The sequence below is a fragment of the Bos indicus x Bos taurus genome, chromosome 7, assembly GCF_003369695.1.
Source record: "Bos indicus x Bos taurus breed Angus x Brahman F1 hybrid chromosome 7, Bos_hybrid_MaternalHap_v2.0, whole genome shotgun sequence".
Classification (NCBI taxonomy): Eukaryota; Metazoa; Chordata; class Mammalia; order Artiodactyla; family Bovidae; genus Bos; species Bos indicus x Bos taurus.
The window spans coordinates 103776104-103789714 of record NC_040082.1 but is presented as its reverse complement, the minus strand read 5'-3'; the positions used below and the strand labels follow the sequence as shown (position 1 = coordinate 103789714).

General features: G+C 53.9%; 1 protein-coding gene across 1 annotated transcript; it reads right to left on the bottom strand.

Annotated features, from left to right (window-relative positions):
* Positions 1 to 8064: 8064 nt before the first annotated feature.
* On the bottom strand, positions 8065 to 10464 carry KLF2 (Kruppel like factor 2). The gene is made up of 3 exons (XM_027548099.1): positions 10287 to 10464; positions 9277 to 10102; positions 8065 to 8745 (listed from the first exon to the last, which is right to left on the bottom strand). The coding sequence occupies exons 1-3, from the start codon at positions 10359 to 10361 to the stop codon at positions 8570 to 8572; spliced, it is 1077 nt and encodes a 358-aa protein (XP_027403900.1). The 5' UTR covers positions 10362 to 10464; the 3' UTR covers positions 8065 to 8569.
* Between the last annotated feature and the right edge of the window lie 3147 nt (positions 10465 to 13611).

Here is a 13611-nt window from a genome sequence, read left to right as displayed (position 1 = left end):
GGTCCAGCTCCCTGGGTGCTTCAGCCTCTCTGCACAGCCTGTGCTGCTGCGAAAACACAATTTCCGGACCACCCCAAAGGCAGGCCACTGGCAGCACTCCCCTCCCCTCTGCTGTTGCCCCCATTTTACAGAGGAGGAAACCGAGGCGCAGAGTGTGGCTGGTTGGAGCTGACGGTGGTGAGCTGGTGTTGATGAGAGATGGGCGCCTTGAGCGATTTGCAGCTGGGCCTGGGCGAGCTGCTCAGAAAAGAAAAACATCCGAGTTTCCGAGAAGCGGTGAATAAAGCTTTCAAAACAAAACAAGAGATCCAGGATTCTACTTCTGGGTCGATCGCCAAAGAACTGAAAGCAGGGTCTCAAAGACATGTGTGCATACCCATGTTCATGGCAGCTCTACCCACAGCAGTCAACACGAGAGAGCGGCCCAAGTGTCCATCAGTGGATGAAAAGATAAACAAATGTGGGCTATCCACACGAAGGAATATTACTCAGCCTTAAACAGGGAAGAAATTCTGAACTATGTGACAGCATGGAAAAACCTCGAGGACATGATGCTGAGTGAGATAGGCCAGCCTCAAAAGGACATATGTGGTGTGGCTCCACTCACACGAGGTCCCTAAAGTAGTCAGATTCATAGAGATAGAAGGTAGAGAGAAGGGTGCCAGGGCCTGGGGTTGGAGCTGGGGCGTTTGTGTTGAATGGGGTCAGAGGTTCACTTGAGGAAGATGAAAAATTTCTGGAGATGGATGGTGATAATGGCTGAACCACAGTGTGAGTGTTTAATGCCACAGAACCATATGTACACTTAATACTGGTTAAAATGGTTGATTTGGGGACTTCCCTAGGGGTCCAGTGGTTAAGACTTTGCCCTCAGATGCACGGGGGGAAGGTTTGATCCCTGGATAGAGAGCTAAGATCCTACCTGCCATGCAGCCATGAAACCAAAACATAAAATGGGGCCAATATTGTAACAGGGCTTCCATGGGGGCTCAGATGGTGAAGAATCTGCCTGCAGTGCAGGAGACCCGGGTTTGAGAGTGGGCACACACACACGCACACACACACAGAATTGTAACAAATTCAGTAAAGACTTTAAACATCAGATCGGATCAGTTCAGTCGCTCAGTCGAGTCCAACTCTTTGCAACCCCATGAATCACAGCACGCCAGGCCTCCCTGTCCATCACCAACTCCTGGAGTTCACCCAGACTCACATCCATCGAGTCAGTGATGCCATCCAGCCATCTCATCCTCTGTCGTCCCCTTCTCCTCTTGCCCCCAATCCCTCCCAGCATCAGAGTCTTTTCCAATGAGTCAACTCTTCGCATGAGGTGGCCAAAGTACTGGAGTTTCAGCTTTAGCATCATTCCTTCCAAAGAAATCCCAGGGCTGAACTCCTTTAGAATGGACTGGTTGGATCTCCTTGCAGTGCAAGGCACTCTCAAGAGTCTTCTCCAACACCACACTTCATGGTCCACATTAAAAAAAAATCTTTAAAAAAGGGTTAGTTTTGTTACGTGTACTTTTGTTGCTGTTGTTCAGTCGCTTAGTCGTGTTTGACTCTTTGTGACCCCATGGACTCCTGTCCTTCATCATCTCCTGGAGTTTGCTCAAACTCATGTCCATCGAATCGGTGATGCCATCCAACCATCTCATCCTCTGTCGTCCCCCTTCTCCTCCTGCCCTCAATCTTTCCCAGCATCACGGTCTTTTCCAATGAGTCGGCTCTTCACATCAGGTGGTACTTCAGCTTCAGCGTCAGTCCTTCCAAGGAATATTTAGGGTTGATTTCTTTTAGGATTGACTGGTTTGATCTCCTTGCTGTCCAAGGGACTTCCTAGAGTCTTGTATTTTATGACAGTGAAAAATGAAAGAAAACAAGAGATGGACGGGAGGAAGATGAGGAAATGGAGAAGACAGAGGGTGGATACGGTACTCAGTCCTGAAGCAGGGCCTTGTCAGAGTCCCTGTCCCCATTTTCTCTGAACTGTGTGACTCCTAGAACAGTGAGCTCACTTCTCATGGTTGGTCTCAGCCAAGGTCCCACCCAGGGAGCCCCCTAGTCAGAACCAGCCTCCAGGGTCTGGGGCGCAAAATACTAAGGGAACCAAGAGGAGAGTAGGGAAGGCTGTGTGGCCTCAGAGAGAAAGGGGGGCGCCTTCCCGGCCACAGTCATGGTGCAGGAACCATGTTAATGGGCTTGAGGGACATGGCACAAGGCTGGGGGTCACCCTGGCCTGCATCCTTCTGTGGCTCCCACTGCCCTTCAGTCCTGCATCCCGGACTCACCCCTGCCTCCTCCTGTGGGTTCCAGCCAGATCCACCTTCTCCCTCTTGAAAGCCCCCTAGGTGGGACCTCCATCCACCCCTCTGCCTCCCAGGTGGGTCAATCCATAAGCCCTAGCATTGGAGGCAGGATCAGTGGTGGTCCCACAAGGCTGAGTCAGCTATGTCCTCCGAGAAGCCCAGCAGAGGCTCAGGGGCCTGTGGAGGAGGCCAGTGGGGCAGGGTGCAGAGCCGTGTGGGACTGGATGGCCGCTGGGTCAGCCTTGAGAATCTGGGTGAGGATGTAGGGGGACAGCACTCCGAGAAACTCTGGCTTTTCCTGCTGTGTGGCCTCAGGCGGGCTCCTCTCTCCTCTGAGCCTCCCTGTGCACTGCTCACCTCCCTGGCACATCAAAGAGTTCATCGGCCCTGCCCGCCCCAGTTCCACCTATTTGGGTAACATTGGCCAACGTGCAGTCAGGCCCGGAGGAGCCCAGTCATTTGAAAGAAGTCAAATGGTTGGTCTCAGCCAAGGTCCCACCCAGGGAGTGTGTTCCAGCAGGAGGATGGCACTGAATCCTCTACCCCAGAGAGTGTGTAAGGTTAGCTGGACAGACAGGGCCTGGAAGGGCAAGGAGTAGCTGGCCAGCATTTCCAGCTGCGTGAATGGCAAGTGCAAAGGCCCTGAGGCAGGGCTGGAAGGCATGTCTGTTTATTGGCAGAGCCGCGTGTGGCCATACATGTAACCCTGCCCCCACCCGCTCTCTCTTCTAAAAGAAGAATTAAAATGGGTGGAGGATGGGGCATTGAGGTTTGCCTCCTCCCTCTGCCTCTCTCATGAACTAGAGTGAACCTGGCCTTCTGAAGGTGCACAGTGAAGGGAAAACCCCTACCTTCAGAGCGGGAGTCCTAGCACCAGTGAATGACTCTGGGAAACACCTCCGGGCCTCAGTTTCCTCTTCTACAAGGACAGGGAGAGGATGCCTCTGAGGGGCTTTCCCCTGGGTCAGATCGACAAGCAGAGGTGTTGGGACTTGAGATTCCAGGGCCAGCTTCTTTCCCCTGGTGTCTGGTGACAGCCAGTGGGGCCCCCGCCCCTTGCCTGGTGGCCTCCTGCCTGTCCCCTGAAGATCTGGTGGTGTCTGGCTTTGAGGCCTCAAATATTCCCCCAGTACAGCTTGGCTTGGCTGCTACTAGTGGCTATGGGAAGAAAGCAGGGAACAACATTTCACGTCTGGAGAACAGCAGGTGCAAAGGCCCTGAGGCAGGACTGAAGAGGAGCATGTCTGGTAGACAGTAAGGAGAAGAGTGTGGCTGACGGAGCACGTAGGCATGAAAGAGAGCTGGGCAGGAGGAGGTGGGGCCCCACAGACCACAGTGAAATCTTTGGACTTATTCTAGAATGATAACAACCTGCTATATGATACCATCTGGTTTTACCGGGGAGGTGAAATTGTCCCCAGTATGTGGCCCATGTAGAGGAGCCCCTGGGTCCAATGCCCTAGTTGGTCTGTGTTTTGGCTGCACGGGGCCTTTGCTGTGGCATGTGAACCTTCTCTGGTTGCGGCAAGCTGGGGCCGACTCTCTAGCTGCGATGTGTGGTCTTCTCATCATGGTGGCTTCTCTTGTTTCAGAGTATGGGCTCTGGGGCACACAGGCCTCAGCAGTTGGAGCTCGCAGGCTTTAGAGTGTGAGCTCAGTAGTTGTAGGGCACAGGCTTAGTTGCCCCCATGGCACATGGGATCTTCCCAGATCAGGGATTGAACTCATGACTCCTGCATTGGCAGGCAGATTTTTAATCACTGGACCACCAGAGACGTTCCCTTCTTTTGCTTTTTATTGCAAAATCTCAAGTAAGTCCATCCACCCAGTTAGGCTCCCTTCTGCCAGACACCTATGTTTCCTGAGCCTGCTCCTCTTTGCCCAAGATTTTCTGGAATATGAGTTTTCCAGGATATTCAGAGGGGAGCCTCTCAAGGACTCACTGGGGGCTTCCAGGCCCGCCAGGTAGTGTGCAGGAAGAAGAGGGTGAGTTTGATGCAGTTTAGCATGTAGGTCTTTCCAGGTGTGGATAGGAGCTGTGACATCAAGATTGGGCCAACCTGGGTTTGAACCCAGCCTCCACCACCTACCCCTGCACAGGGCTAAGGGCTAGCCTTCCTCCGTTGGTGCCCACTATCCACATTTGGAAGATGGGGGTGGCTATTCTCTGCCCCCACACACCACAGCTTAGTGGGAAGGTTGAAAGAGAGAATTTGTGTTAAGGGATAAAAGTACCTGCCCCAGCCAAGAGCTCAGCTCAAGTTCTCACTGCCTTAGTCACTCAACAAACACTTGTGGATACTGGCTCTGGGTAATGAGGTGAGGCTGAATCACTTCTGCTTCCCCAGAACTCTGCTCAGGACTGAGGTATTGGGAGTATTTGCTGAATGAATGCATGGAAGAGAGAGACAGATTGAGAGAGAGAGAGAATGGGACAGAGGTGGAGAGAAGGAAAGGAAGAGAGATTGAGAGAAAGATTATCAGCTATCTATGCATCCTTCATATGTATCTATCATCTATCCATCTATCCATCATACCTATCTATCCATCATCTATCTATCCATCCATCCATTCATCATATCTAACCATCATCTATCCATCCATCATATCAGCTATCATCTGTCTATCCATTCATACATTCATCCATCATATCTATCCATCATATCTATATATCCATCCATCTATCCAGTCATCTATCCATTCATTCATCTATCCATCCATCATCTATCTGTCCATCCATCTACTCAACTATTCATCTGTCCATTCATTATATCTAACCATCATCTATCCAACCATCCATCATATATATCATCTATCTATCCATACATTCATCCACATTCATCCATCATATCTATCCATCATATCTATATATCCATCCATCCATCCAGTTGTCTATCCATTCATTTATCCATCATATCTATCCATCTATCATCTATCTATCGATCTATCATCTGCCCATCCATCATATCCATCTATCTGTCTATCTGTTTCTATATCTAGAGACATGTCACACACCTACTCAGCATGAGTCCAGGCACCTGCCTCGTGCTGCTGCCTCTGAAAACCATTCATCACTGACCTGTCGCCTTGAAACTCTGTAGGGTGTGGCTGAATCTGGGTGCTAGCTCAGCTTTGCTGATGGGGTAGGGTGCTGAGTCAGGTGTGTACTGGGACTCACCTCCTCCTCTGAAGGCTCTCCCTGCCCCCATTTCACACCACATCATTCTGCAGGATGCCTGGACCTCCCTGACATACAGGAAACTCCTGTGAGAAGAACAGCTCCTATATCTTTCTCCCATCACTGGAGTCACTCTTGGGAGAGCATTTTGGGCAATACCCAAAGCCCTCCAAAACTGTTATCTTTTCAACCCTAGGGGGACAATCTGAAATATGGCCCAGCATGTATATACAGATGCCCAGTGCTTGTCTGCATAAGCAACTCCTGGCCCATCTAAATGGAATATTATGCAGCCATTTAAAATGATGATAAAACCATATCATGGAGGAAAATAGATGGAAAAATAGTTATAATCTTTCCTGGAAAAAAGCCAAAAGATACAGTGATAGTCACAGCCATGTGAAAACAGCTCAATCACTGACCAGCAATCCCTTTCTCCAAAAAACCTTTGATAGGAACTGGGTTATCGAATGAAGGGCAAAACTTATTTTTTTTTTTTTCTGGTTTAATACTTTGTATTTTCTCAAGTGGACACCAGGAAGGAAAAGTGTTCTGCGTCTTTTCACAGGGATGGAGACGGGGCCCCGCAGTGAAGTTTTATTCATACTTTTATCTGGGTAGCATCATCTATCATGGAAGCTTGCTCCCTGAGATGGAGCCCCCTCCTTGCTGATAAAAGTGATGAATGAAGATGATCATTTAGGAACCTGAGCATTTCAACTGTGACATTAACGACACTGGGACCGAATGACTCTCTGAGGAGCGAACTGCCTTGGGTCTGCTACAATGCTTCTGCGGCATCCCTGGCTCCCGCCCACTCGATGCAAGAAGCATCCCCCAGTTGTGGCAACCCCAAATATCTCCAGACCAGGTTGCCACTGGCTGAGAACCACTCATCTGGAAGATGTTAGTCAAGCTTTGGGTTTCAGAAAGGGGCAGAGAAAACAATAAGCGAGGGTTTCTGCATTAATCAGTGCGAGCCGGCTCTTTGCAGGCCCGTGTCTCTTGCCGAAAGGTACAGCTGTGTAGGAGCCTGACACTTTCTATTGTATCAGTCAGAGGTACTCAGGAAACAGAAACTTCAGCAGCATCAGTCCCTTCACAAGTAGCCTCTCACTGGAGCCAGAGGCCTCTGGGAGGTGTTTTCAAGCCAGTGAGAAAAATGGTTTTACCCCAAAACTCAATAAGAAAGATCAGAGGACCCTACCAAAAATTACTTAAAATCTCTTTCAAGTCATTCTTCTCCTATTGCCTCTGAAACCAGCTCTGAGCAAAGAGGGGGTGTTTCCAGAGATGGAGGGGGCCAGTGCTCTGCTCTGGAATCGTTTTTGTTTTTTTTTTTTTTGCAAAAGCTGCAGAGAGAGGATACAGAGGCTCACACACACACACTCGCATGCCCTGTATCACTAGCGGAAGTGGGTCCAGGCTATTGACTCAAGAAAGATGAATCAGATTGTCATCTTCCATTTCTGCTTTTTGTGGATTGCCAAACACTCTCAGCTGTTTCCAGGGCTGCTGGGGAGGCGGGGAGGGGGGGTGGTGGTGGTAGGAAGGATGAAGAGAGGGAGGGAGGGAGGAAATCCCAGCCTCTGTCGCAACAGGGCAAGAGTGTTTTTAAAACAGGCACTGCTTACAAGCTATTTTCACTTTCTGCAAACAACTTGTGCAATTGTTAGTGGCCATAGTTACCCACCCAGGGCTCCGAGAAGGGGGAAGAGGGGGAACCTGGCAGGGAGCGGTACCTCCGTGCCTGATCCGAGGCATCCAGGGGGCTGTGTGGGGATGCTGCCTTGCTCACGACTTCTTGAGTGGACACCTCCAACCACCAAGGCTGGGGCTCTGATGTGACTCTGTCACACAAAGGCTGCAGGGGAGGGTCTTCTAACCCTCCAACACCAGCAGCAGGTGGCTTGTTACAGAAATCCCTCTAGTGGGATCTGGGGACCCTTGGGAGGCAGACAGACCAGGTTGACACCTTGACATCACTGTTCCATAGCTATCTCTCTGGGCCTCTTGTTTTCTCCTCTGGAAAAGAACACTCACCATTCATGACCCTCAAACATGGATTTCATTTTTTTTTCCTAACAGGATGGGGAACTCATCTTTAAAAAAAAAAAAAATTCTACTAAAAGGCAAGACTAGTGAAAGGCAATGAAGGTCAGAAACTCAGCATTTTACCCCTTCCAAAAAAAAAAAAAGTCTGTGCTTTACAAAAGTTTGGCTAAAACCTCAGAAGCTTCCAAAAAGAGGTTAAGACTTTTTTCAGCCTAGAGAAGGCCACGTCAGTGGGACCAGCAAGCAGTTTCTCCAGCTCTAGGGAAAAGCAGGCAATTTATGGTTCAGGGAACAACCTTAAAATAACTCCTTCAGTCCTAAAATGCAGTGTTTAAATTTATAGAAAAACCCACAGGTTCCTGGCAGCTGGGGGCTGCAACTGGCAACCCCGGGTGCTAGCTGGGGCCGGACCCCCCTCACCCAGACACTGCCAGGCTGCCCTCCATCTAAGCTGCCTGTCCCCACATCCTCTCATCCCTCCCAACTGTCCCAAGCCCCCAGTTATCCAAGCGGCCAGACCAGGGCTGTGATTTTTTTTCAAACGATGCAAAAAATTTTTTTTAATTAGAAAAAACAGCAAAATCTTATAAAAATGTTCTACCAGGTAGTCAAAATGCCCACTTGTCTCATTTACAATAATACAATATGTCACAGTTTCTATGTACAATATTATAAAAAAGGTTGCACAGTACAAGTTAAGGCGTTATTTTTCACAAGGCATCAAGCCTCGATCCTCTAGTGTAGACCCGGTGGGGCCGGGGGAAGACGACGCTTAATTATTGCACCATTTTGAAAACAAAACTCGTCAAGGAGGATCGTGGTCTTCTCCCACCGGGCCTTCAGTCTCTGCTGGGGGTCGGGCATCGTGGAGGGGGGGCGGTGCGGGGAGGAGCACCCCCTCGGTGGCCACGCTGTGCCCGGCCCCGGTCCTCTGGGTCCAATAAATACCAGTCACAGTTTGGAAGGGGGCCGTGCCCGGCGCGTGGGACCCGCCACGGCCGCGCGCGGGTGGGGGTGAGGGGCGTCCGGGCTACATGTGCCGCTTCATGTGCAGCGCCAGGTGGTCGGAGCGCGAGAAGGCACGGTCGCACAGGTGGCACTGGAAGGGCCGGTGGCCCGTGTGCTTGCGGTAGTGGCGCGTGAGCTCGTCCGATCGCGCGAACTTCCAGCCGCAGCCTTCCCAGTTGCAGTGGTAGGGCTTCTCGCCTGCAGGGAGAGGGCGAGAGCCGGTCTTAGTTTTTCTCCTGCCGGAGACTCCCGGTACTCACCCCGCTGCTTAGTGGCTACTCGGGTGCGCACATCCTACCCCTAACCAGCTCTCCGAAGTGCTCCCGGCTACTTTTAAAACCTGTAGGCATCCTAGGCATATTATCCCTCACTCCCCGGTCTCGCGATCCTCACTCCCCCGGGGTCCGAGGCGCACCCTGTCCGCTCCTCCTCGGTGTCTAGAGCCAAGCCCCCAGGGGGCTCCTAAGCCTGCACTCTCTCCGCAACAGTCTGAGACACAGGGTTCCCCTAGGTTTCCTAAGTGCTCACCCTTGCCCAAAGTCCCGAGCCACGCTCCCAGGAGGATCTAGGGGCGCACTCACGCCCCAGGTTCCCGAACCACGCCCCCAGGGGGCTTTCTAAGACCTTGCCCACTGCCCAACCGTTGGGCTACGCCCTCTGGGGGTTCCTAAGCATGCCCTTCCTCTAGAGCGCCCTCGCAGTGGTCCCCAGCCCGAGCTCGCCGCCCACCTGTATGCGTGCGCAGGTGCGCCTTGAGGTGCGAGCTCTTGGTGTAGGTCTTGCCGCAGCCCGCGTAGCTGCAGGTGTGAGTGGCCGTGCGTTTCCGCGGCCAGGACCGGCGGCCGCGCTTGGGCTTGGCCTCCAGCAGCTCCAGCGGAGACGCAGGCGGCGTGAGGAGACCTCGGGCAGCGGGTGGCGCCAAACCCAGAGCCGCGGCGGCGGCGGCCGCGTCGTCAAAGAGACCGAAGGCGGCGGGCGCGGACGGCGCGTAATGCAGGCTGGGCCCGGGCGCGCCGAAGCCAGGGCCGCCGAAGGGAGGCGGGAAGGGGGCGCGCGGGCCGGGTGCAGGCAGGCGCGCGGGGCCATCGGGACTGAGCGGTGGCGTGTCGGCCGGTGGCGGGGGCCGGCCCCCGGGGCCTCGCATGCACGCGGCTGCCGGGCCCGGGGCACCCTCGCGCTTGAGGCCCCGTGGTCCGCGGGCCAGGCCGGGCGGGCAGCCGTAGCCGCCGCCGCCACCGTCCGCCTCGGGGGGCTCAGCCTTCACCAGGCGGCCCGGCGGCGCCAGCAGAAAGCGACCGTGCAGCGCGGGTCCCGGTGGCACGTCCAGTTCGGGCCGCAGCAGCTCGGACACCAAACCGCCCGCGGGGGCGCCATAGGGAGGCGGCGCGCCAGGGTCCGGGTAGTAGAACGCAGGCGGCGGGGGCGGCGGGGGCGGCGGGGGCTCTGGGGCGGACTCAGTTCCCAGACCGTCCAGCCCCATGGACAGGATGAAGTCCAACACGCTGTTGAGGTCGTCGTCGGTGCCGCCTGCCTCGGGCTCGGTGCGCGGCCAGCGCTGCGGGTGACAGGGCGATAGGCGCGGGCGTGAGCGCGCGGTGGGGCGGAGATCGCGGCCCGCTACCCGCCTTCCATTACCCTGAGCCCGCAGTGCCTGCCGCCTGCGTTCTCCTACCCCGCAGCCCACGTTCTGCTACCCTGAGCCAGCCGCCCCCGCCGCCCGCGGTCCCTGCCGCCCTCACCTCCTGCAGGCCGCGCTCCCGGCACGGGCTAGCGAAAGTGGAGAAGGACGGGAGGATGGGCTCGCTCAGCGCCATGGTTGGGACTTGGGGCTGACGCGGACTCGGGACACCGGTGAGTGGCTGCCCGAAGCCGGGCTGGTCGGGGCGCGGGCGGGCGGGGACGGCTCTGCGGGCCGCGGCCGGGCCCGCCCAAGCCTTATAGGCGCGGCGCGCGCGGGGGCCGGGCCAAGGCGGCGGCGGCGGAAACGCGTCCCGGATGGGGACGAGCTCCGGGCGCAGCCTAAATTTAGCCGCGGTATATAAGCCGGCGGGCGGCGGCGGCCGTGGCCACTGAGGCCGCCAGGGCCCTGCACGGCCGGCTCGGCCCCTAGCGCAAGCAGCCAGGCCGCTCCCCCACCCCGGGCCCGCCCCCGCCCGTCTCCCAGGCGACGGCGTCAACACACGCTCCACAACAGCAGCGTGACGCTCAGGGATCCCCGCTGTCCCGTCCTGGGCTCCCGCCTGCGTGAGGACCCGGAGCGGGGGATGGCATCGGGGACCCGGGACTGTGAATGGACCGGGATCCCCGACGGATGGGGAAATGGGCCCCGCAGTCACAGAAGGGTCCCCAGAATCCTTGATGGATGGGGGTAATGGGTCTGGCGAGCTCAGGGTGGTGTTCCCTCGACTCCTGATGGATGGAGAGACTCTGCGGCTCATTTCCTTGGGACCCACCAAGCCCTGATCACTGCTAGGCCCACCACTCTGCTTTCATGATGATATCAAGAAGTGTTAAATTTTTGAGACTCTCCGTCTCAAAGAAGCCCTTCAGGGAGGGGAAACTGAGATTCCGGACGTGCTGGGAGAGGCTTGAGGTCTGACAGCTGTCCACAGGCTTCGTGCCTTTTCTGACTCATGTAAGTGAACAGACTCAAGACAAGAAATCTGACAACACAGACCCAGAACCAGCGGGGCCAGTGGCAACAAGCCTCCCCTGGGAGCATCTTAAACACGGCCTCCTAGGTGCCCCACACCATGCTTGACGACCTGCCAGGAAGGGACTGTCCCTTCTGCTGTTACTGTGTGCTGTTCTCTGTGGGCACTGGGAACGCATTTGCCAACAGGCAGACAAATCCCTGCCCTCGAGGCTTTCACTGTAATGGGGGGTGGGGAGGAGATGTCAAATGAAGGACTATTTGGGGGAAAGCAGGGGCCGGAGATAGGTAGTGAGTGTGTGTGAAACGGAGAGAGAGAATGTGTGGAATTTTGAACCTCACCCAAGAGGAGATGTGTGAGTCAAGATGTGGGGGAAAGGGGAGCCCAAGTGGGTATCAAAGGGAGAGTATCTCATGGTGTAACCTGGAGCCAGTATCCAGCCTTGATCTCTTGATACCAGCACCCACGTTCAGGCTTGGAGGTGTCCATAATCAGGTAGAGTCCCACGGCCAGGTGGGGAGGGGTGCAGGCAGCTCCTAACCTGAAAACCTTCCCTGGGGTCAGGAGACTTTGTCACGGATAGCATCTGGACCCCCAACCCCACCAAAGCCCAGGGCCACTGCAGGGGGACCACCTTGCCATCACACAGATACCAAGAGACCCTCTTTGGGGTCCACAGTCCTGGATCCTCCCAGCTGGAAGGAGCTCAGGGGTGTGCCATCTCATCGTGATTCATCAGATTGTGGATTAGGCAAACACTTGTTGATAAGCCCTGTTTGCCAGTTGTGGGGCACCCAGAGGTGCTTTCAGTCCCAGTCACAGTTCACGACTTCAAGTTGAGCTCCAGCATGCTTCCTGCGGCCAGCCACTGTGATGGTGGAGAGTCAGTCTTGGCCACTGACCACTCCCTGTGTGACCGCAAACAAGTAGCTTTGCCTCTCTGAGCTCACAGAACATAATAATGCCTTACCCCCACAGGGATATTGTAAGAGTCATGCAGATGCTTTTTCTTTGGTGGAAGTGTTGATGAGATCCTGTGACCTTACCTGAAGGGCTGATTGCTTTGCTCATTGACATTCTCTGGGCCTCAGTTTCCCCAAACGATAATGAGCGGAAGTCGAAGGGAAAGAGAATGTGTTTCCCAGGTTGTGTGATTCTCAGGCAATTGCAGACCTCTGCTCAGATGGCCCCTGGGTCCTCCTTCCCCTCAGAGAGGTCCTACAGCTCTCTCCAGCCCATCCCTGTTCCTTCCCTACTCTTGTTTCCCTGCAGGTTCTGAAACACACCAAGCACATTACCTTGCCCCTGCCCCGCAGGCTTTGGTACTTCTGTGCCTTCCACCAAGCCTTCAGTCCTCTCACTTTCCACTTGCTGGGCTCTGGCTCATCTCCCACCCCCTCCTCCCTTAGCTAATGAACTTTATTTTTATAGAGGAGTGTCAGGTTTACAGAAAAAATGAGCAGAAAGTACAAAGAGTCCCCATATATCCTCCCATGACAGTTTCCCCTGTTACTAACACCCTGCGTTAGATACCTTTGTTACGTACTGATACATCATTATGGAGCCAATCTCAATACAATATTATTAATTCAAGCCCGCAGTTTACCTTAGGGTGCACTCTTTGTGTTGGGCACTCTAGGGGTTGCAACAAATGCATAGTGACATTGATATACTGTTATACTATCATATACAACAGTTTTCAGTCCAGTTCAGTCGCTCAGTCATGTCTGACTCTTTGCGACCCCATGAATCACAGCACGCCAGGCCTCCCTGTCCATCACCATCTCCCAGAGTTCACTCAAACTCGCGTCCATCGAGTCGGTGATGCCATCCAGCCATCTCATCCTCTGTCATCCCCTTCTCCTCCAGCCCCCAATCCCTCCCAGCATCAGGGTCTTTTCCAATGAGTCATCTCTTTGCATGAGGTGGCCAAAGTATTGGAGTTTCAGCTTCCGCATCAGTCCTTCCAGTGAACACCCAGGACTGATCTCCTTCAGAATGGACTGGTTGGATCTCCTTGAAGTCCAAGGGACTCTCAAGAGTCTTCTCCAACAACACAGTTCAAAAGCATCAATTCTTCGGCGCTCAGCTTTCTTTATAGTCCAACTTTCACATCCATACATGACCACTAGCCTTGACTAGACGGACCTATGTTGGCAAAGTAATGTCTCTGCTTTTGAATATGCTATCTAGGTTGGTCATAACTTTCCTTTCAAGGAGTAAGTGTCTTTTAATTTCATGGCTGCAGTCACCATCTGCAGTGATTTTGGAGCCCCCAAAAATAAAGTCTGACACTGTTTCCACCATTTCCCCATCTATTTGCCATGAAGTGATGGGACCAGATGCCATGATCTTAGTTTTCTGAATGTTGAACTTTAAGCCAACTTTTTCACTCTCCTCTTTCACTTTC